The following is a 19,511-nucleotide window of genomic DNA, read 5'->3' on the forward strand; positions in this document are numbered from 1 at the left end:
GACTTTCAGAGATCACGACTTGCTACTTGAGTAAGCAATGGATATGATGGAGTCGGGTGGGCTGTCTGCGTATCGATTCCCAGGGAGTAGGGCGTCGGCAGGGTAGGCAATTCAAAAGCGGCTTGTTCCCTATATGAAGAATCTGGCGGTAAAACCCTCAGACCTGTGACAGATATGCCAAAGCAAATACCAGGTGCGACGAATTGTTTACGTGATGCAGTCACTCATTGTATGAATTGGGTCATCAGAAGGAGCTGTTGAGACGTGTGCACCTTGCACCGTAAGTAAAATCCGAGCCCCGCCCCCACCTTGGGTGACATCTACGAACAACGGGTGATCCGACGTCAACCGTCCTCCGTCCCGCCCGGTTAGAAGGATACTCTGCAGCCCAAAGTAGCAATTTGCACAACGAACAGGAGTGGCTCTTTGATTCTCTCGCAGACCGCCGCAGGACGTTCTCTGTAGCTGATTGCGATCCGCAACCGCAATCAATATGGTCCAGGGACGGGTTCTAGTCATTGCTGGCTCCGACTGCTCAGGTGGGGCGTGAGTATCCCATCACGCCATCCAAAAAAGGCGCCTGCTAGGAAACCTAAGGCTGATGAGATTAACAGCGGCCTCGAGGCGGACCAAAAGGTGATTGCAGCGCATGGTTGCTATGCCATGACGGCAACGACGGCCCTGACGGCGCAAGATACTACCGGCGTGCACGACATCCACCACGTGCCGCAGGAGTTCCTGGTTAAGCAGATCGATGCTTGCGTTAATGACATCGGCGTCGATGTTGTCAAGACTGGTAGGTTGAGCAAGTTGGTAGAAGCGAGTTTCGAGAGCTGACTGTGTTCAGGCATGCTGGCTTCCCCCGCAACAATAGGGACTGTTGTCGAGGCTCTCAAGAGGCACAAGATTCCCAAGGCGGTTGTGGACCCGGTATGCACTGCTCTCTCTGCCATCGGTATTGATTATAAGCGTCTAACAGTCGTAGGTCATGATTGCAACCAGCGGAGCGGAGCTCCTCCCCCGTGAAGCCGTCGTAGAGCTGCTGGAGGGCCTATTGAGGCTCACCACCGTCCTCACGCCCAACATACCTGAGGCGAAGCTTATTCTCGAGGACTCTGGATACAAGTCCGTCGAAGTCAAGGGCGTCAAGGACCTCGAGGAGATGGCAAAGTCCGTTCAGTCGCTCGGTCCTGAATGGGTGCTGGTTAAGGGCGGGCATGCGCCGTTCAAGGCGGACCTCACTGTAGCGGAGACAGAGGAGGAGAAGGCGGTTGTCGTTGACGTGCTTTACGGACATGGGGAGTTTCTGCATATTCAGAGCCCGTATCAGAGCTCTACAAATACGCACGGCACGGGCTGCTCGCTAGCTTGTAAGTAAAATCTCTTCTTCAGGGGCGGAAGATGCTAACATGCGATAGCTGCTATCGCGTCGAACCTGGCCAAGGGCCTCACTGTGCCCGAAGCAGCAAGGTCAGCTTGCCGGTACATTGAGGCTGCGATCAAGACGGCTCCAGGTTTCGGCAAAGGACACGGACCGTTGAACCACTTCCACTCGGTCCAGACACTTCCATTTGCGCCGTATGACCTCCAAGTTCCCGGGAAAATCACGAGCTGACTAGCAGTAGGGGACGTTTTATTGAGTACATGCTCGCCCGACCCGATGTCAAAGACGTGTGGAAGACATTCGTTTACCACCCCTTCGTCATGGCCATGGGAGACGGCACGCTGCCTATGGAGTCATTCAAGCAATACCTCATCCAAGACTACCTCTACCTTGTATGTCTCTGGCTATCCAGCCAGGGCTTTTGCTAACACTCTTCAAGGTCCATTTTGCCAGAGCTAATGCCCTGGCGTCGTACAAAGCAAAGAACATTGCGGACATTTCGGCTGTGAGTATCAGATATAACTGTCGTGGGATTTATGTTGACCATGCCAGGGTGCTAGCATTGTCAATCACATTGCTCGTGAGATGAGTCTGCACATCGACTACTGTAAGGGCTTCGGCATCACCGTGCCTGAGATCGAGGCAACTGAGGAGCATCAAGGTCAGTCATTTACTGGTAGACAAGAGAGCATGACCTAACGAAGTACAGCTTGCACGGCGTACACACGCTACGTTCTCGACGTGGGAATGAGCGAAGACTGGATTGCCCTGCAAATGGCATTGGCTCCCTGTCTCCTCGGGTACGGCGCCGTGGCCAAGCAGCTTCACGGCGATAACAAGACGAAGCGCGACAGTAATACATACTGGAAGTGGATCGAAAACTACGTCGCCGATGACTACGTTGGGGCCGTCAAGACGGGGTCAGGTTCGTGGAACTTCGATCATGGTCGACGAAGCGCATAGTTGCTGACAAAGAAAACAGAGTTGATTGAGAGACATGCCGTTTTGCAAAGCCCGTCGAGCATCGAGCGGTTGATCAAGATTTTCATCCACGGAACCAAGGCAGGCCACTCATTGTACAAGGCTCGAACATTTACTGACTATGATGCAGATGGAGATTGGCTTCTGGGAGATGTTTCCCTCCCAGTAAGGAATCCCATGAGGGCTAATGGCTTGATGGGGTATTATAGAATGCGTGAAAGGAAAAGGCTCTTGACATACATTAGACAGTGAACAAAGAACACGGAAGTAGAAACATTTGCAAAAAACCTCGCGGCCTGAGTGACTGGCTTGGAGCATGACCAATGCACCTCGTTGTCGTCATCCTGGCGTTCAAACAGCCTCATCCGCGAACCTTAGACAACTATCTACAATTCATCTACGAAAAGAACCAAAGGCAAAAGCCAAGAATCAGTACGCTGGGCAATGCAGAAGCTTCGCATGTCATCCGATGCACCTTGCCGTGCTCCATTTCTTTGACAGTTTGGGTGTAGATGCCGCTATCCCATTGCAAAGAGTTAAAAAAAAAAAAAAAAAACCTGCAAGAGGGAGGAGGGACCCTTGCTTGCGGAGGCTCATCCGAGGCCAAGCGATCTCCAATCATTCAGAGATGGTCTCCGCAATACGTATGCAAAATCTGAGAAGGGTTTTCTGAAAAGCTGGAGACCCCGTTCAAAGCAGCAGGGCGAGAGAGTGAGAGTCAAGAACCTTGTTGCAGAATTCGTCGAGGTGCCTTATCGCGAGTCATATCTACTATCTTACCCGACCGATAAGACAGAGGCACGGACACATGTAGGTGGTACGTATCTTTTTCGCCTTAGCAGGGTCCTCTGGCAGCCTCTGCCTCGAAAAGTTTTGGTAGCCAAGAAAAAAAATTCACCCTGGACCGCCTTCCCTCGCGCTCCCCAAAACCTTCCGTCCTCCTGCTCTTTTTTCCCCCTTCCCTCATCCGCATCCCTCTCTTCTCCATCTCACAACTCCCATCCTCACCCCTCAACGCAACAACAGTCTACTTTTCGGTTCACTCCAGAGAAGGACTTCAAACCCTGCGTTCTCTCCCCACGATCTTTCTTTCTGCCTTTTGATACTTCGCTCCAGCGAAGACAAACATCGACAATCAAACACTCGCACACTCTCTGCACCTAGCAAACATGTCTTACGGCGGCGGATACGGTGGCGGTGGTCGCGGCGGCGGCGGCGGCGGCTACGGAGGTGGTGGTGGTTACGGCGGTGGTCGCGATCGCAACGACAGAGGCGGTCGCGATGGCGGCTACGGCGGCGGTGGTTACAACGGGTAAGCATCTCATTGATTCCATTCCCGATCGTTGTCGGTCGGGTTCGTCAGGCTAGTGGCAATGCCTTGGCACCGAGCACCCATGGTGTGACACTGGTGTTTGATACGAACCTGGAGCGTCGCGTCTCGATACAATTGCGACGCGGACTTCCGGCACCTTTCGATGATGCAAATTTTCCCCATTCCGAGAACCAACTTACTAACAGTCCAGTGACAGCAACGGCTACGGTGGTGGCGGTGGTGGTTACGGCGGTGGCGGCGGTGACCGCATGAACAACCTCGGAGCCGGCCTTCGCACCCAAGAATGGGGTCAGTATTTCCACGTTTCATCTCCATCAAAACAATCAAACTAACCACCAAACAGATCTCAACACGATGCCCAAGTTCGAGAAGTCTTTCTACAAGGAGCACGAGGAGGTCGCCAACCGCAGCCCCGCTGAGGTCGAGTCCTTCCGTCGCAAGCACCAGATCGCCATCGCTGGCAACGATGTCCCCAAGCCCGTCGAGACCTTCGACGAGGCTGGATTCCCCAGATATGTCATGGACGAGGTCAAGGCCCAGGGTTTCCCTGCGCCCACTGCCATTCAGTCCCAGGGCTGGCCTATGGCTCTTTCCGGTCGTGACGTGGTCGGTATTGCCGAGACGGGCTCCGGAAAGACCCTTACCTACTGCCTGCCCGCTATCGTTCACATCAACGCCCAGCCTCTGCTGGCCCCCGGCGATGGTCCCATCGTCCTGATCCTCGCCCCCACCCGTGAGCTCGCGGTCCAGATCCAGCAGGAGATTTCCAAGTTCGGCAAGTCTTCCCGCATTCGCAACACCTGCGTCTACGGCGGTGTCCCCAAGGGCCCTCAGATCCGCGACCTCTCCCGCGGTGTCGAGGTTTGCATCGCGACCCCCGGACGTCTCATCGACATGCTCGAGGCTGGCAAGACCAACCTGCGTAGAGTCACTTACCTGGTTCTCGACGAGGCTGATCGCATGTTGGACATGGGTTTCGAGCCCCAAATTCGCAAGATTATCGGCCAGATTCGCCCCGACCGTCAGACTCTCATGTGGTCCGCCACTTGGCCCAAGGAGGTCCGCGCCCTTGCGTCTGACTTCCTTACCGACTTCATCCAGGTCAACATCGGCTCTATGGAGCTGGCTGCCAACCACCGCATCACCCAGGTCGTTGAGGTTGTCAACGAGAGCGAGAAGCGTGACCGCATGATCAAGCACCTCGAGAAGATGATGGACAACAAGGAGAACAAGGTTCTCATCTTCGTTGGCACCAAGCGTGTTGCCGACGAGATCACCCGCTTCCTTCGCCAGGACGGATGGCCCGCGCTTTGTATGTCTTTCTGCCCCCGTACTCCATCGATATAAGCTAACATCTCTTCAGCCATCCACGGTGACAAGCAGCAGAACGAGCGTGATTGGGTCTTGGACCAGTTCAAGACGGGCAAGAGCCCTATCATGGTCGCTACCGACGTCGCGTCGCGTGGTATTGGTGAGTATCACATCCCCCCAACCTACATGGCAACTTCCAGCAGCCTCGCGCTGTGCTTTACTCTTATGTCTAGGGGCTCTCTTGATTGCGCACTCTTGCCTGATGCATTCGTGTTTCCTTGGTTCTCTCTGCTCCTGTGTGGAGTCTTGGTCTGGTGTGTAGCCGTTGGCTCGCTATACTCGCTGTTCCACTCTTGTGCCTCCCATATGCCAATGGTACAAGCGTGGATGTGGCATATCTTGATTCGATCAAGCTGTCCCCAAGATTCCCCAAGCCCGAGGACCCGGTACACTGAACTTTCCAGGATGGCATTTGACGCAGACGGACTGCCCTGTCTTCGACGGAGTGAAAGACGGCCCGATATGATGATCAAACATACCTGGTTCCATGCTGGAACGTTGCTATACACACCGTGATGCGTTATGCTAACCCATTCATCAAGATGTTCGTAACATTACTCACGTGCTGAACTACGACTACCCCAACAACTCGGAGGACTACATCCACCGTATCGGCCGTACCGGTCGTGCTGGTGCCTTGGGTACCGCCGTTACCTTCTTCACCACTGACAGTGAGTTCCCATCCTCCCCGTCGCTTCTTGTTTCTTGACGCTAACTCCTTTACAGACTCCAAGCAGGCTCGTGACCTTGTCAACGTCCTCAGGGAAGCCAAGCAGGAGATTGATCCTCGTCTCGCTGAGATGACCCGCTACGGCGGCGGTGGTGGTGGTGGTCGCTATGGCGGCTGGGGCCGTGGCCGTGGTGGTGGCCGTGGCGGCGGTGGTGGCCGTACGTTTTCTCTCCCAAAGTCTTAGTGGTGTTTACGCTGACGGACTCCCCTTTCAGACAACGCTAACAATGCCCCTCTAGGAGGTGCCCGACGCTGGTAAGAGCCTAGCCATCTGGGTCTTTCCAATGGCGAGGTAGTTTATCATCCATGCGGCGGCAATATGCCCAATTCATCATGCAAAATCGGCGTTCACGTAGATGGGAGGGTTTAGATTCGAGGTATCCGGAACATCGTATCGGTGTACCCTTCAGTCTGGTATTTTTCCACGGCTATTTTTCTTTTTTTTTCTTTTCCTTGTGTTTCTCTATTTGCCCATATCGGACTTGGGACTGTGTGCGATATCTTCTTTCAGGCATGGCCAAACGTGGATCAGGTTGAACAAAAAGTTTAAGAGGGAACGAGGACGACACGACGAATGGTGTCGGGGACAGCATTAGAGACCTTCGTTGGGTCCAGTTACTTGCTCGACAGGCGACGACGGCATTTGATAGATGACTGTGTATACCAGGCACTGCCCTGTCGAGGGTGGCGGTCGTAATAGGTCAATCATCCTAGGACATGAATCTGTGTATTTGTGATGTCTCATGCCACGGTGTAATGATCTGATTTTGTTCGTCTGTGACTAGTTGAACATGTGACAACCTCTCGTCTTGACGCGCTCGTGGCTGCCGACTGTGCGGTTGGTTGGTTGATTGCTGCCTCTGGTCAGACATGACGCCCCCTACCTCACCAGCCAAACAAATCGGCGCCGTGTCCATGTGACACGATTAGGAGGTGTTCCTCAATGCTTAATTCGAGAGTCCTGCTGCTAGGGTTGAGTGGAACTGGCCGGCCGATGCCTCCTTCACTGCGATCTATGGATACATTTGTTGGGTTTCTCGATCATATCCAGCTCTACGAGGGAGGTTTGCTTCTTGAGACGCATTGCAAGTTAGATCCCTACTATTCCCCTTCTCTGACGTGACGTGAATGTCTCGGTCGAGAAGGAATAAGATAGGGGAGGGGACACGGAGACGGACACCTGCTCAAACATGCCTTCTCGGCTTCGTGCTGTGCAGGGGGAGTTTGCGGGCATCTCTGATGTGCTATTTGTGACAGTGGACGATGACGACGCTTTGGAGGGACCGGGGGGCATCAGACGGTGAGGGTTTCCCGACTGATGCTTTTCTCTTTCCCTGTGCTATTCTTGGTCGTCATCTCAACGCGTCTAACAAGACTTTCGGAAAGATGGATTCACATGCGGTCCGCCGGTCCCTCGTCAGCGGAATCCCTTGATGGGAAACGGATTTCTGAGGCCCCCTTGGCCCCAGGAGCCGCTGGGCTCTAAGACGCCGCGTCCGTTACTTCCGCTTGCTGATTCCATCCCCCGCGCAAGTGAAGCCACCTGTTGTCTCTGGAACTTGAGGAGAGGAAACCAGAGACAGGCCAGAGCCGGCCCCCGGGGTTCCATGAAGCTCGATTGCATATGGAGCCCCAAAGGATGGGGACACGGCGCTCTGTCCACCCCTTTCTACCTGTCCATCCCTTTTACATGTACACGTACCTACGCCTCCATGTCCGCCAACCTGCCAAGGCCCTCCGCGACTGGCCTCTCTGACTTGTGTTGCCCGGCCTTGGCGATGGTGCGTGAGGACAAAGCCGCCTTCGTTCCATGGTCGTCTACCTAATCCATACCCAAACTCACCAGAACCCTCCCCGGTCCCCTCATGTCCTCGCCCCCTGCCTATCGTCTTCGTATCCAACGTATCCAACGCATCCCAGCAGAGCCTGCGTGTTGGGTTGGTTCGTCACACCAAAATCGGCACTTTGCGCACTTGCGCGAGAATGCAACGCTACCAGAACGAAGAAGAGACTTGCCCGAGGGGTCCAACGACGATTGCACCCACCACCCCAGCTTCTAGGTTTCTGCCCCCCTAACATCACACCGCTTATGCCGTAGAGCAAGAAGGAAGAACCGGGAAGCATGCGCCTTGTATACACGCGGGAAATCCATTGATAGGTCAACACACCCCGCAGTCAGAGATGTGGTATTCCTGGAGCACGAGAGACGTGTAGATAGTAGTTGACAACCGGCAGGAGGGTGCGGCGAGCCGGACGCACAGATTGCACAGCGCTTTGGGCACTGGGAAGAAACTTGTCCGGCATTAAATCTGTGCAAGAAGAGATCCCATGGGTATGGAAGAAGATCTCGGCCGGAGGAGCGTCACTCCTCAGTTCTGTGCTACCTGAGGGACCAGAGAGCTTCCAAAAGAACCATGCTCCCCTACCGACCCAAGCACGACAGCCTTGCATCAAGGCACAAAACTGAACGAGTCCATGTACGGTGAAATGTATGATTTATTGGCAAAGTTTGCCTTCGTGCAAAGTACAACCTCCTAGTCCAGCAAAGCCATGTGCGCGTCCACCATTCCCTTTACGCGCCCGCCATACCAGAGCCATTGGGACCTGGGCTGCGCCGTCAATCCTGAACAAGAGCCAACAAAGCCAGACCGATTGATGCCCGAGAAGCCAATAAAGGACCCGAAACTCCCCGCTAAAAAACTCCTACACCGCTCCATGAACGACACTGAATGACCATGCCCCCATACCCAATGTCCGTTTGTCAAAAATCAACATGCATCAGAGTTGAGTTGCGAGACTTGGGTCGTACCATGTCTACAAACGACGTTCTTCGAGATGAGAAACGGCGCGGCCTTACTCCGATGGGCGGCAGAGGCGTCAGGAAGGGGTCACTGATGCTGCTGCTTCCAGCGCATGACTGCGAGTGTCGACGACGCTTCTCCTTTGCTTCCAACCAGCGCCTGACCCCGGAGCCCTAATCCCACGAGACAAGATCCTTCTGCTTTCCGCTCTCGTCCAGCTCGACCACCGTCGCGGCGAACTCGCCTCGCTCATCCTCGGCCTCGAGGTCATCCATCTCCAGCTCGACTTCCTCGCCGTCCTCGAGCATCTTCTTGCCCTTTCGTAGGTAGTCGCTTCTGATGTCCCATCCAAATTTCCAGACCCACGTCTCGAGTTCGGAGAATGCCTGGCCGACGGCAGCCTGCTCTGGAGTGGCGAGTGAGTTGAGTGCCAGAAGCACTTCGTTGAGGCGTCGCTTGTAGACAATGAGAGCCATACGGAGGTCGCGGGAGTATGACGGGCCATAGTCGAGGACGGAGCCGTCAAGGTAGCGTTCGTTGTAGACGAGCTGAGCCGTGATTGTCTGCAGGAGGGCGCGAGCCAGCTCGGGGCGCTTGAGGGGCAGGGTGTAGGCCTTCAGGACGACCGAGACCAGCATGTGCCACCACTGCTGGACGCAGGCTTCGTTGCCGAGGTGCATTCCGACGATGAAGGCGAACTGCAGCTCGCCAACAATGTCGTCGTCACTGATAGCCGTGGACAGCAAGTAAGCCGTAGCATCGACGGCCTGCTCGGTGCGTGCGGGGCCGACAGTGTCCGCATCGTACGTTTTTGCGCCCTGGCTGAAGGTAAAGTTCAACTCTGTGCTCGCGACTACGCTGGGCATCCTCTTCTCGAGCTCGACCTCGGCGGGGAGCATCAGAGCGCCCCTTACGCGGTCCGAGGTGTGCACAGCCCAATTTCCGGCCTGACGGGCGGTAATTCTGCTCAGCAGAGGGGCCGAGATGGCGTTGGTAAGCTGCTGCCAGATGTTGGTGTTCCTTGCGAACTCAGGTTCCGGGCTGGACGAGCCGGCGGCTACCGACTTGACGTTTGCGTTGAGGGCGCGGAACTGGTAAGGGGCCAGCTTGGGGTAGATGTCCTGGATGTTATCCTTCTGAAAGCGGGCCTCGACCTGGCTGGCGGGCTCGCCGACAACCTCGTTGAACTTGTCCCACTGCATGACGTGAATCTTCTCCGTGGCCGAGCTGATGACCCAGAAGCCGCAGCGTGTGGTGCTGGCCTCCGTTTCCGAGACCCAGAAAAAGTGCGGGCCGGGGGGGATGTCTCTGACGCCGACGAACTCGCGGGCGGTGAAGGAGACGGAATCGTAGCCAACGGTAAAGTGAGCGGGAAGGTCCATGATCAGCACGATGTCGCCGCCGCCGAGGGTGTGCTCATGCTCGGGCGGCGGGCGCTGTGTGGCGACGGCACCTTGAGGCTCGATGGGGCCCAGAGGCGGGGGCTCATCGTCGTCGGGGAGGGTGTTTGGGTTCATGGCGGCTTCTTGCGACCGAGACGAGTCGACGGGCTGGTGAACGTGCAGGGAGCCGAGAGGATGGGCGCCGGTGACGCGGATGGATTTGCAGGATGGAGCCGTAGTGGAGACGGAGGAGTCGGACTTTGGCAGGCCCGAGTTTTTGAAGAGGGCGGGCCGGATGGGGACGTCGATGGAGGCGCCGGAGGTCATGTTTATTGGAGATAATGGGAGGAGGCCCCACTACCGTCCGAAGTCGAGAATCGACAAGAATGTAGAAGAGGCGAAGAGAAGATGCAGACTAAGTCTGATGTGGTATCAATCGAGTCGGAACAGACTACCGGTATGGTTGTGAAGCAGCTTTGTGGCGAGGATAGTAGAAGAAGAAAAACCTAGTAGGTAAGGCAGGGAAGACAAGGTGGCGAGGCAAGGCCCTTTGACGTCTTGTCGTTGCTGCAGAGGGTTGCGTATAGAAGAAATAAGGGAAAGAACGAGCGACGCGTGATGATAAACAAGGCCGGTGCTGCCTGCAGGTTTTGAGGCGACTTGGACCTCAGGCAGGTTGTTTTCTGTGGGGAGATTTATAGCTGGATGTGAAAATAAGGTATGGGAGAAAAAAGCCAAGTAGGAAAGGTGGTTGAAACCAGAGAGACGTAACGGGGCACGAGATGCGAACAATGGATGAGCTCCAGAGCGAGTACTGACGCGACCGACCACAGTGAATGGGAGAAGGAGGGCCAATAACAACGGAAGGAGAGAGAAGGATCGTGGAATGCGAGCCTGCAGAGGACCTCGATTTATTATGGTCTGGCTGGCTCAGTCACCATCACCGTCACTCCTTCCTTCCTTCTCGTCCCTCCATCTCTTTCCGCCCCCCTCCTGCCAGACGGAGGGTTCCTTCCTCCAAACAGCAATTTCCCACCCTCAGGCGCAGTGTCCTCCGCCCCAGACCCTTCTCTTCCCCTCTTTATCTTAGGGCCGTTTCCGTTCGAAACAATGCGGCGGCGGCGGCAGCAGCAGCAAGAAGAAAGAAAGAAAGCAACATGCACTTCTCGGCTGCCGTGACCCGATCATGTTCCAGGTTTGAAAACTGCAGACTACGTCATAGGTATCCTGTGGTGAGATTAGGTGTGGTGTGGGAAGGAGGGGGGGATGCGGCACGGGCAGCCGAATGGATTGTGTAGTGGAATGAAGAGGCAGTCGCCAGAGAGACACGGGCGCCTGGGGCGCTGAAGCAGTGCCTTTTCCAGGGGACTTGCAACCAGTGACACCAGTGCGCGATGGCGATAGCGATAAGCGAGCCTGTGCATCGCCACATTCCACTGCACCGTCCGTCCCAGACGGCCAGGACCCAACCAGGTAAGACACGCAGACAGGCACGCCGCCCGACGCTGCTGTCCCGAGGAAAGACGAAATGTTTGGTGACCACTCCACTGAACAAGAATCCAGCTAGCTTCAACGTTGCGTCTTCACGTCCCGCCCACGACGCTCAAGCTCACGCTAGACAGACCTGCCATCTCAAGAATACCGTCCTCCATCCAAACTTACGCATCAGGAATGCCCACCGTCCGTCCGTCCGACGCATCCGTTCCGTCTGTCTGTCTCGAACCAAACCATGCCGCCCCGCTCCGAGCGACACTCGCAGGCCACCCCGCTCTTCCGTTACGGAACTCGGGACCAAACACTACCCAACTCCACCCCATTCAGATAGCTCCTCGGCGTCTCGCCAACGGAGGGCAAGGGAAAAAAAGAAGGCCTCCGCCCGTGCCCCATCCCAGCCGACCGATTCCTCTTTCTGCCTTTTAGTCCTTGACGTTACAATTGGGGGCCGAAAACCAAAGTGCATCCGTACAAATGTAGCTTAAACGCAATAAACTAACATGAGCGCTAGTATCATCGACACCAAGGATTAAGGTCAGGAAACAAACCATTCCACGTTTCCTGTCCTCCCACCCCCCAGGACTGCAACCCCAGTTCCTTCGCCCCCGCCGGTCCCGTCCTCTTGGGATGGGATCTATCATCTCGACCTCCACATCAAATGGAGGATCAAGGGGCCGGCTTAAAATTCGGCGCTACGGGGGCTGTTGATTCCCCCCCCTCCTTTTTTTCCTTTTTTTTTTTCTTCCTCTGTCGGCCGCTTGTTCGGGTCCGCCCCCAATCGCCAGGGATGCCGAAAAAGATTTAAGAAACAAATAAAGTCGACACTTTACAAAGCAAAAATCTTGATTCCCGCCTTTCCCGTCCTATTTAAAACTAGCAAGGTAGCAGGAGCCTCCCAGAAGAACCCGGCTGTCTGGTTCCCCTAATGTAGTCTAAACTAGAAAACCAAAGTCTTCAACTGCTGCGGCACGGCACACGGAAATAAACAAACATTACACACACCACTTTTTGCGCACGCGTGGTTCCGACAACCAGTGTTCGGAACCCAAAAGCACAAACCATGATTTGACCTCGTTTGTTTTTCTTCTTCCCGTTCCGCGGTGCAGTAGCAAACTTTGACGACTAGGAAAGGCATTGCACTTGCACGAGAACCTGCCACGGGTACCACCGTAGGACTCGCCCCCTTAAGGTTGTGCCGCTCGACGTCACCGCTCATCTTCCGCACTTGAATTCGTGTGCCGCGGGCCTCGCACTGGCTCACCTGCCGCTCACCGACTTCTTCTGCTGCTCGACTCTGTGTACCCGTACCCGAACCCGAACCCGAACGCAACGTCCCCAACTCACCGCGAGAAACTCAATTGCAGACAACATCCGCGCACGCGGCCCCGGGGCACCCGCCCAAACACCCTCCCACTCGGCCTTGGTCATACGCGGCACAAGAAGTGTGCAGACACGCAAAACCTTGGCTGTTCAATGTTATACCTCCCTCCGACACCACCACCAACACCACCACCAGCAGCTCAACTCAACCTTCTTCTTCCTCAATCAAACTCTACGAATGAACGACAGGGAATACGATAAAATAAATTCGTCCTGCATTGATAGTCGCTCAGGCATCAGATTGGAAGGACAATTGGTTCATCAATCCAAGCATGCCACGCTGCCCACCTGCAGCCATCCGCAAGCAGGGTATCACAACAAAGTAAAACAAAACCCGCCCATCCATCACCCCCCCTTGTCCGCCCTTCCCCGTTCCGCCTGCACCGTCTCGCCAACAACTAGAAAATATGCGTTTCCAGTTCCGTCTCCCTTTGTGATCTTGTTGGACATGCAAATTAAAACCGGAATTTTGACTTTGAAAAAGAAAGCCATAGAGACACGCATGATCCGGCAGCAACCAACACGCACCTACCAGAAAACCCCTATGAGGAAAGAGGGAAAAAAACCATTTCAGTAGCCCTGTCTCTCATCCATGTTCGTCAGCCCGCCTTATGCAAGTAAGAAACCACCACCACCACCTCCGCACACACATGGGCCAGAGACTCAGGGCTAAACTCGCAATGGCATGGTGTCACCACCACCGCCGCCGCTACCACCACTACCGCATCCTCGCTGCCCCATGGTTTTGCCATCTGCGTCAGTTCACCAACACTAACATCGACAACCCCGGTTTGCCATGCTATTTCTTCAGCAGCCAGTCACCTTGGCTGTTTGATTTATTTTATTTAATTTTCTATCAAGCCTCCGCTTCTCCACACACGGTGTTCGTCCAAAACCCGACGATTTGGCTCCCGGGCTCAGGGTTTGTTCTCCTTAGTCTGCGCCTGACCCGAAACGGGAGAAATCCTCTAATGGAGTTTTGCCTCGCGACATCGTTTTTCTCGTCATTTCACAAGTCAAATTGATGCTCGAGGCATGCCATGTGTTGCTGAAATCTTTTGCATTTCCTTTTCCGCAACTACCAAGAAAGCAATCTCAACTATCAAACGCAATTTGTCGACGCCCTCAACGTCCGTGTATGTGTAGGTATCTCGGCCACCCCAAAGGTCCGCCCTTGCCAATCCTGTGCTTTCGCCCTCTACCGAGAAAAAGTCCCCGTTTTCCGAAAAATCCTTATCGCCATCCGAGAAGAGCACGATCTCCCTCGAGGGACACTAGTCTGAATGGGAAAAAGGTATCGTCTGCAAAGGATGGAGTCATGGCCCGAAAGCGTTCCCGACTCCTAGAGATGCTGTTCCTCCCCCTCCCCAGCGTCGTCCGCCTCGACAGCGTCGCGAGGCTCTCGATGTGGCTGTTTCGCGAATCGAGATGCGCTGCTTTGCGTGTCGAATGCGTGGCGTCGGTGAGTCGAGGTCAGCTCGTCGAGATAGACGTGCCTCAAACGCGTCCCCAAAATAAGACCTCAGTGGGCCAACCAAAGCGAGCCTCCACCCATTTCGTCAAATCATGACCGCCCTCAACCGTCCTCGTAAATGCAGAAACCACACCGGTCCTAGGAAAAGCCATTGCCCAATGCATCGTCTTATGAGGAAAGAAACCCGAATAATAGGGACATCGCGTCGTAACGCGATGCCAATGAACAAGTCTCAGACTGGTGCGTCTGAGACGTCAATGAAAATGGTCAAGTGCCGCATCGAAACCATGCTGTGCGTGTACTCGATCGAAACGTGGGAATCCGGAAGCCATGATAAGGTGGATCGCTTCGTAAACCAGAATTTTGCCGCGCGTCTAATAACCGAAGGAGACGAAGTTCAAAGTTCGTAGTATGGACATGCGGATGAGCGGCTGTCGTCGTGCGGAAGGAAACCCGATAATGTACAAGTCCTTTCCCCCTTCCATCGATTACGGTAGGGTCCTTCCCGATCGTGGGTCAGCCTGCCTCAGTGGCTAGACGTCTGAGCGCCGTTATCTGCCTGTACAGTTAGCTCGCCGAGCTCGGCATTATCTTGGGATCCCCAACTCACGTGAGCTGTACATGCTCTGATTCGGCTGGCCATACGGCGACTGGGGTTGGTAGTTGGCCGAGTACATGTGAGAGCCGTTGTACTCAGGAAGAGGTTGCTGTGCCACACCTCCAGCAGACGGCGGCGCAGGGTACTGCGAAGGCTGGTAGCCAATTGGCGGCAACTGAACCTGGCGACCGCTAGCATACGCAGATGCCGACGATGTGCCATCAGCTCCGGACTGGGGGTCTCCTGAGCCATTCTGAGCGGCGGCGGCGGCGGCGGCGGCAGCCTGGCGCTGACGTTCATCTTCGGCCTTTCGCTGCGCTTCCTCTTCCTTCTTGCGCTGCTTCCACTCCTTACGAATCTCCTTGAATTCTGCAGCCCAAAACGTTAGCATCGAACTCTGCTGTCATACTGATTCTGGCGCCTTGGCCCGCGCAATGAGGCTAACCCATAACCATGGGCGTTAGGTCAAGGGGACCTAGACCGCAGTGCGCCAAAAATGCGGGTTTGGCACCGCTGACCCCGTGCACCGCTTGACACGCCAAACGCGGCCCAGGCCACTACATAGGTCTCAACTCAACCAGGAAGACTATTGCCTCTCCTAGAGATCAGAAACACGTACCTTCGGGCGTTCTCTTCTGTCCATGGGACTGCATGGTGACGTGTGCGTTGAGGTGGTTCAACGTGCCATAGGCCTTCTCACAGCCGTTCCAGCCGCACTTGTACATGCGCTCGATTTCCTCGTATCGTCGACGGGGTCGCTTGTGCTGCTGAGCACCGGGGATCGGGACGAAAGAGTACACCTGATTGCCAAACTGTTACGTCAGTACACTGATTCTCGCCCGGGAATGAAAAGGTGTGCGCGCGTGCCAGCCTCCGATCCCGCGTCAATGGCGCGCTGCCAACACTGGCCAAGGCCACCCCCATTTTGACCCTTGTTTTTCAGTGCTCAACGCGGAGCTATAGGGGCTTGAGGAAAAGTTGCCCTCAATGGTAGAGGTCTTTCCTGCGTCATACAAACTGCATTGACGCGCCAGCACACCTCAAATCCATCGCCTGCTAGCTTCACTTACCTGGTTAGGACGTCCCTGGGGAGGCGCAGAGCTCGGCGTCGGGGGAAGACGTGACTGGCGGGAGTCAGAGGGCCGGCGCTGTGTTGGCCGTAGCCGGTCCAGTCGGGTCGGGGTTGCGCATAGGCGGGATGCTGGTAGGAATGCGACATGTCTCCCGGGGAGGACCGTAGGGGGAGTGCTGTCCGTATGCGTAGGTCGGACTCGGCGCCGCTATCGACGGATCTATGGGTACATCGTGGTCAGACTTGGGCATCGGGACCTGATGGTTACGTCCATCCTGCTGGGGCAAAGACGGACTGCTTGCTTGTTGCGCCATGCCTCCGCTGCTTCCGTTATGGTTGCTAGCTGGATGGTATGATCGCTGAATGTGTTCAGGAAAAGATCCTGACCGCGCAGACGGCGGGTAGACGCTGTACTCCGAGGTGGGAGTCGCCGAGGTGGAGTAGTTGCTGGGGCGAACCTCCTGCTGGGTCGCGTATTGCGCAGCAGATGCGTGATCTGCAGATGAACCTTCAGAACGAGTGTCGCCGCAGTTGCTTGGGTAAGGCGAAGGCAAACCTGACTGCGAGTACTCGGTAGCACTGCGTTCCATAGAGGTGCTGAGCGAGGTGAGAAGCGAGCTGATGGCAGCGGCTTCAGGGCGGGGACCTCCAAGCTGTGGGGAGCTTGAAGAGAGCAGTGATGTGTGGTTGTCAACGAACGGGTGTTGCGTTGGGACCAAGAACATGCTACAGTTCAGCGGAACGTCTGGGGTCGCAAAGAATGGCCGGAGAGTCCTTAGTTCTCAAGCCAACGGTAGGTTCGCGGGTTCGTGGGAGGCGGTGCCTTTCTTTTTCTTCCGGATTCAAGAGTGGTTGATGGGTTGGCTCGAGACGCGGTCTTTCAAGTAGCGGGAGCGGGCTTGTACTTGAAGAATGGAAAGAAGGATGATGGAAGAGTAGTAGTAGTAGACGAGTGATACCGGGAGTAAAGTGAGACTTGAGGCGGCGCGACGATGGTGTATAAAGATGGCGGCCAAGATAGCGCGGACCACCCAAGGGCTCGGGTTTATGGTTAAATGGGGATGTGATGACAACAAAGTCGCTAGCCACGGCCCTGAGCGAAGATCTCTCGAAGTGGCAAGGATAGCGTTGTCTTTGCCAGATCACGGAAAGGACGCCTCTTTTTTTTCTCTCTCTCTGACTCTCTTTCTCGCTTTGGCTGAGGAGAGGTTGCCGGTAATGCCTGGGGAGAGCGACACTAAAATAGTGCGCTAAGTAGGTAATGGATGGGCTGGGCTCTCCGCTTGAGTTTTGGCCGAGCGGTCTCTTAGCGTCAGGATCGGAGATAGGGCAGGGGGGGGGGGGGGGGGGCAGGTCCACGAGCTGGGTGTGGTGTATGGGTTCTGGGATCAAAGGCGGCGAACAGTACCGTAGGCGTAGGACCAGGTACACTAAGAGAGGAGAAGAAGGGAGGTAGGGAGGGTAAAGGTTGGGTGGGGAGGATGGGATGTCGAAGCGTTCCTCTTTGCGTATAGCGCAGGGTGTGTGTCGTCTTTGATCGGGATTGGCGTCTGTCTGAATTTGGCCTGGTCTGAGGTCGGGACCTGACTTGACGAGATGGCAGATGGGACTCCCGAGAAAGCGACTGATTCTTGTCTGATCTGGCTTGCGGGATGCAGGCAGTGTAGCTGTTGCGACGCAGAAGAGGCGACAGAGAACTGCAGCGGGGAGAGATGATGCGCGCAGTATGTGATGGCGAGTCGCGAGTGATGCGTGATGTACAGCAGCAGCACAGCGAAGTGCAGAGATGGGCACGTCGCGCGTACAGACTGGTGGTGGTCAAGTAGACTTGATGTGAGGTGTAGCTGAGGTGGGTGGTGGGCGCTGGTGCTTGTGCGTGCGGTAGGGGGCGTGGTTGGCGTTGGCCTTGGTACTCAATGGCACGGTGGGTGGGTTGGTGAGTGGGTGGGCGAGAGATGTGGAGGGTGGATTCCTCTGTCCCGACTGTAGTGTACTCGAGTCGGCTTGGACTCGACGACGTCGACGTGAGGTACGTGCTGCTGCTACTTCAAAGAAGGCAAGAGCGGGTGCTTGTGCGTGTATTTTCCCGTGGTGCTAAGGAGGAAGTAGCGCGGGCGGAGTACGATGGATGAAAGAGAACAAGGCCCTTTTTTTTTGTTCTTTCTCTGGTTAAGTGTCTCCTGTTTCGTCTTTCGCTCTGCTCGGTGAGGAAAGTGAGGGAAAGGGAAGGGTGAAGGGGGTAAGGGGGTAAACCCAATGAAGGTTAATGACGAGGGGGAGTTCGATCTTAGCGCCGTTCCCGGGAGAAAGACGAATTTAATACTTGCGACGGAAGAGGGAAAGACAGAATGGGGTAGGCCCTCGAGGAAATAATGGAACACACCTGAGTGACGGGGTCAGCGCGAGGGCTGATTTGCAGCGGGTGGAGACGCGACGACAGCCTGAGGTGAAGTGGGCACGGAGGAGGGTGGAAGGATGAAGGGTGAAGGGTGAGAATCAAGAGAGGGATGGATGGATGGATGCGGTACGTTGCCGTCTGTGGGCGATTGGCATAGGGAAAGAAAGGGAAGGGGGGGGAAACAGAGAGCATGGATACGAGGAGTCTGTCTGGATTGTGAGTGGCAGGCAGACGACGTGTTCCGGGGGAGTGGGAGCAGTAATTGGTGATTTGCTACGGGTAGAGGTACGGATAGAGGATTGAAAATGACCCAAGACGAGTGAATGGAGGCAGACCTTTTTTTTCCCCTTTCCCTCTGTGCCTTCCTTTCTGTCTCGTTTTTTCTCCCACCCCCATCGCTTCCAGCAAGTTTTAGGAGTGCGGCATGAGGAGAGTGGCAGGCAGGACGGAAAGAAGAGAGAGACTGATAGAAAGTACGTATCTCCGAGGCAATTGGTCCCTGCCCAGTCGTCAATCGCTGTTGTCGTCGTGGTCGTCGTCGTGTCGTCGTCCCCCCTTCCTTGGGGTGTGTGGATTGACAGGTGACGGGAGAGGAAGATAGAAAATATTCGCCCTGTGAGATGGGTGTGAATGACAAGTGGAGGTATCTGGAGCACTGTGGAAACGGTGGTACGTATCGAGATCCCTGATGCGAAAGTTTGGAGGCGGGAGATGCCTCCAACAAGAGACAGGCGGCAGGTACGAATTAGGTGCCTTCTCCGAAAGTCTGCCACAGGGTTGCTGGCTGCTTCTACTCCTGAACACCAAGCTGGGGGTGCGGTTCAGATTCCAGAGCTCGCGTTCCAGGGGGTGTGCGTCTCGTGGCTGAGGTCGACATGGAAAGCACAGGGCAGGTGGCCAAGTGTCGAGAGACGTGCATAGTATTTTTTTCTTTCCCTTCTTCCGACGCTCTCTCGGGTACGTATCGACCGGCCCCAAAATCGGACAGCAGGAGCGCAGGAAGCACCACCACCACTACCACCACCAACACCAGGTGGCAGGTGGAAGGAGAAGGTTGGCAGGCATAGGTGCAGATGCGCACTGGCTGGTGACGCTACTCGCACGCTACACTAC

General features: G+C 55.4%; 4 protein-coding genes across 4 annotated transcripts; 2 read left to right on the top strand and 2 right to left on the bottom strand.

The window, feature by feature from the left end:
• Positions 1–493: 493 nt before the first annotated feature.
• ColSpa_11804 (putative importin) lies at positions 494–2,347 on the top strand (the record flags this gene model as incomplete). The annotated part of the gene is made up of 9 exons (XM_049278016.1): positions 494–546; positions 588–796; positions 875–930; positions 986–1,370; positions 1,419–1,578; positions 1,626–1,776; positions 1,824–1,889; positions 1,937–2,045; positions 2,094–2,347. The coding sequence occupies 9 exons, from the start codon at positions 494–496 to the stop codon at positions 2,345–2,347; spliced, it is 1,443 nt and encodes a 480-aa protein (XP_049133973.1).
• A 1,187-nt stretch (positions 2,348–3,534) lies between these two features.
• ColSpa_11805 (ATP-dependent RNA helicase DBP2) lies at positions 3,535–6,058 on the top strand (the record flags this gene model as incomplete). The annotated part of the gene is made up of 7 exons (XM_049278017.1): positions 3,535–3,677; positions 3,889–3,986; positions 4,042–5,010; positions 5,062–5,169; positions 5,612–5,740; positions 5,796–5,957; positions 6,039–6,058. 7 exons carry the CDS (start codon positions 3,535–3,537, stop codon positions 6,056–6,058), a joined length of 1,629 nt encoding a protein of 542 aa, XP_049133974.1.
• A 2,715-nt stretch (positions 6,059–8,773) lies between these two features.
• On the bottom strand, positions 8,774–10,309 carry ColSpa_11806 (protein AAR2; the record flags this gene model as incomplete). The annotated part of the gene is made up of 1 exon (XM_049278018.1): positions 8,774–10,309. The coding sequence occupies one exon, from the start codon at positions 10,307–10,309 to the stop codon at positions 8,774–8,776; it is 1,536 nt and encodes a 511-aa protein (XP_049133975.1).
• A 4,547-nt stretch (positions 10,310–14,856) lies between these two features.
• On the bottom strand, positions 14,857–16,725 carry ColSpa_11807 (C2H2 finger domain transcription factor CON7; the record flags this gene model as incomplete). Its single annotated transcript, XM_049278019.1, is given in 5 exon segments — positions 14,857–14,921; positions 14,941–15,297; positions 15,548–15,728; positions 15,999–16,129; positions 16,164–16,725. The coding sequence occupies 5 exon segments, from the start codon at positions 16,723–16,725 to the stop codon at positions 14,857–14,859; spliced, it is 1,296 nt and encodes a 431-aa protein (XP_049133976.1).
• Between the last annotated feature and the right edge of the window lie 2,786 nt (positions 16,726–19,511).

This window comes from Colletotrichum spaethianum (genome assembly GCF_022836535.1).
Source record: "Colletotrichum spaethianum MAFF 239500 DNA, contig51, whole genome shotgun sequence".
Taxonomy (NCBI): Eukaryota; Fungi; Ascomycota; class Sordariomycetes; order Glomerellales; family Glomerellaceae; genus Colletotrichum; species Colletotrichum spaethianum.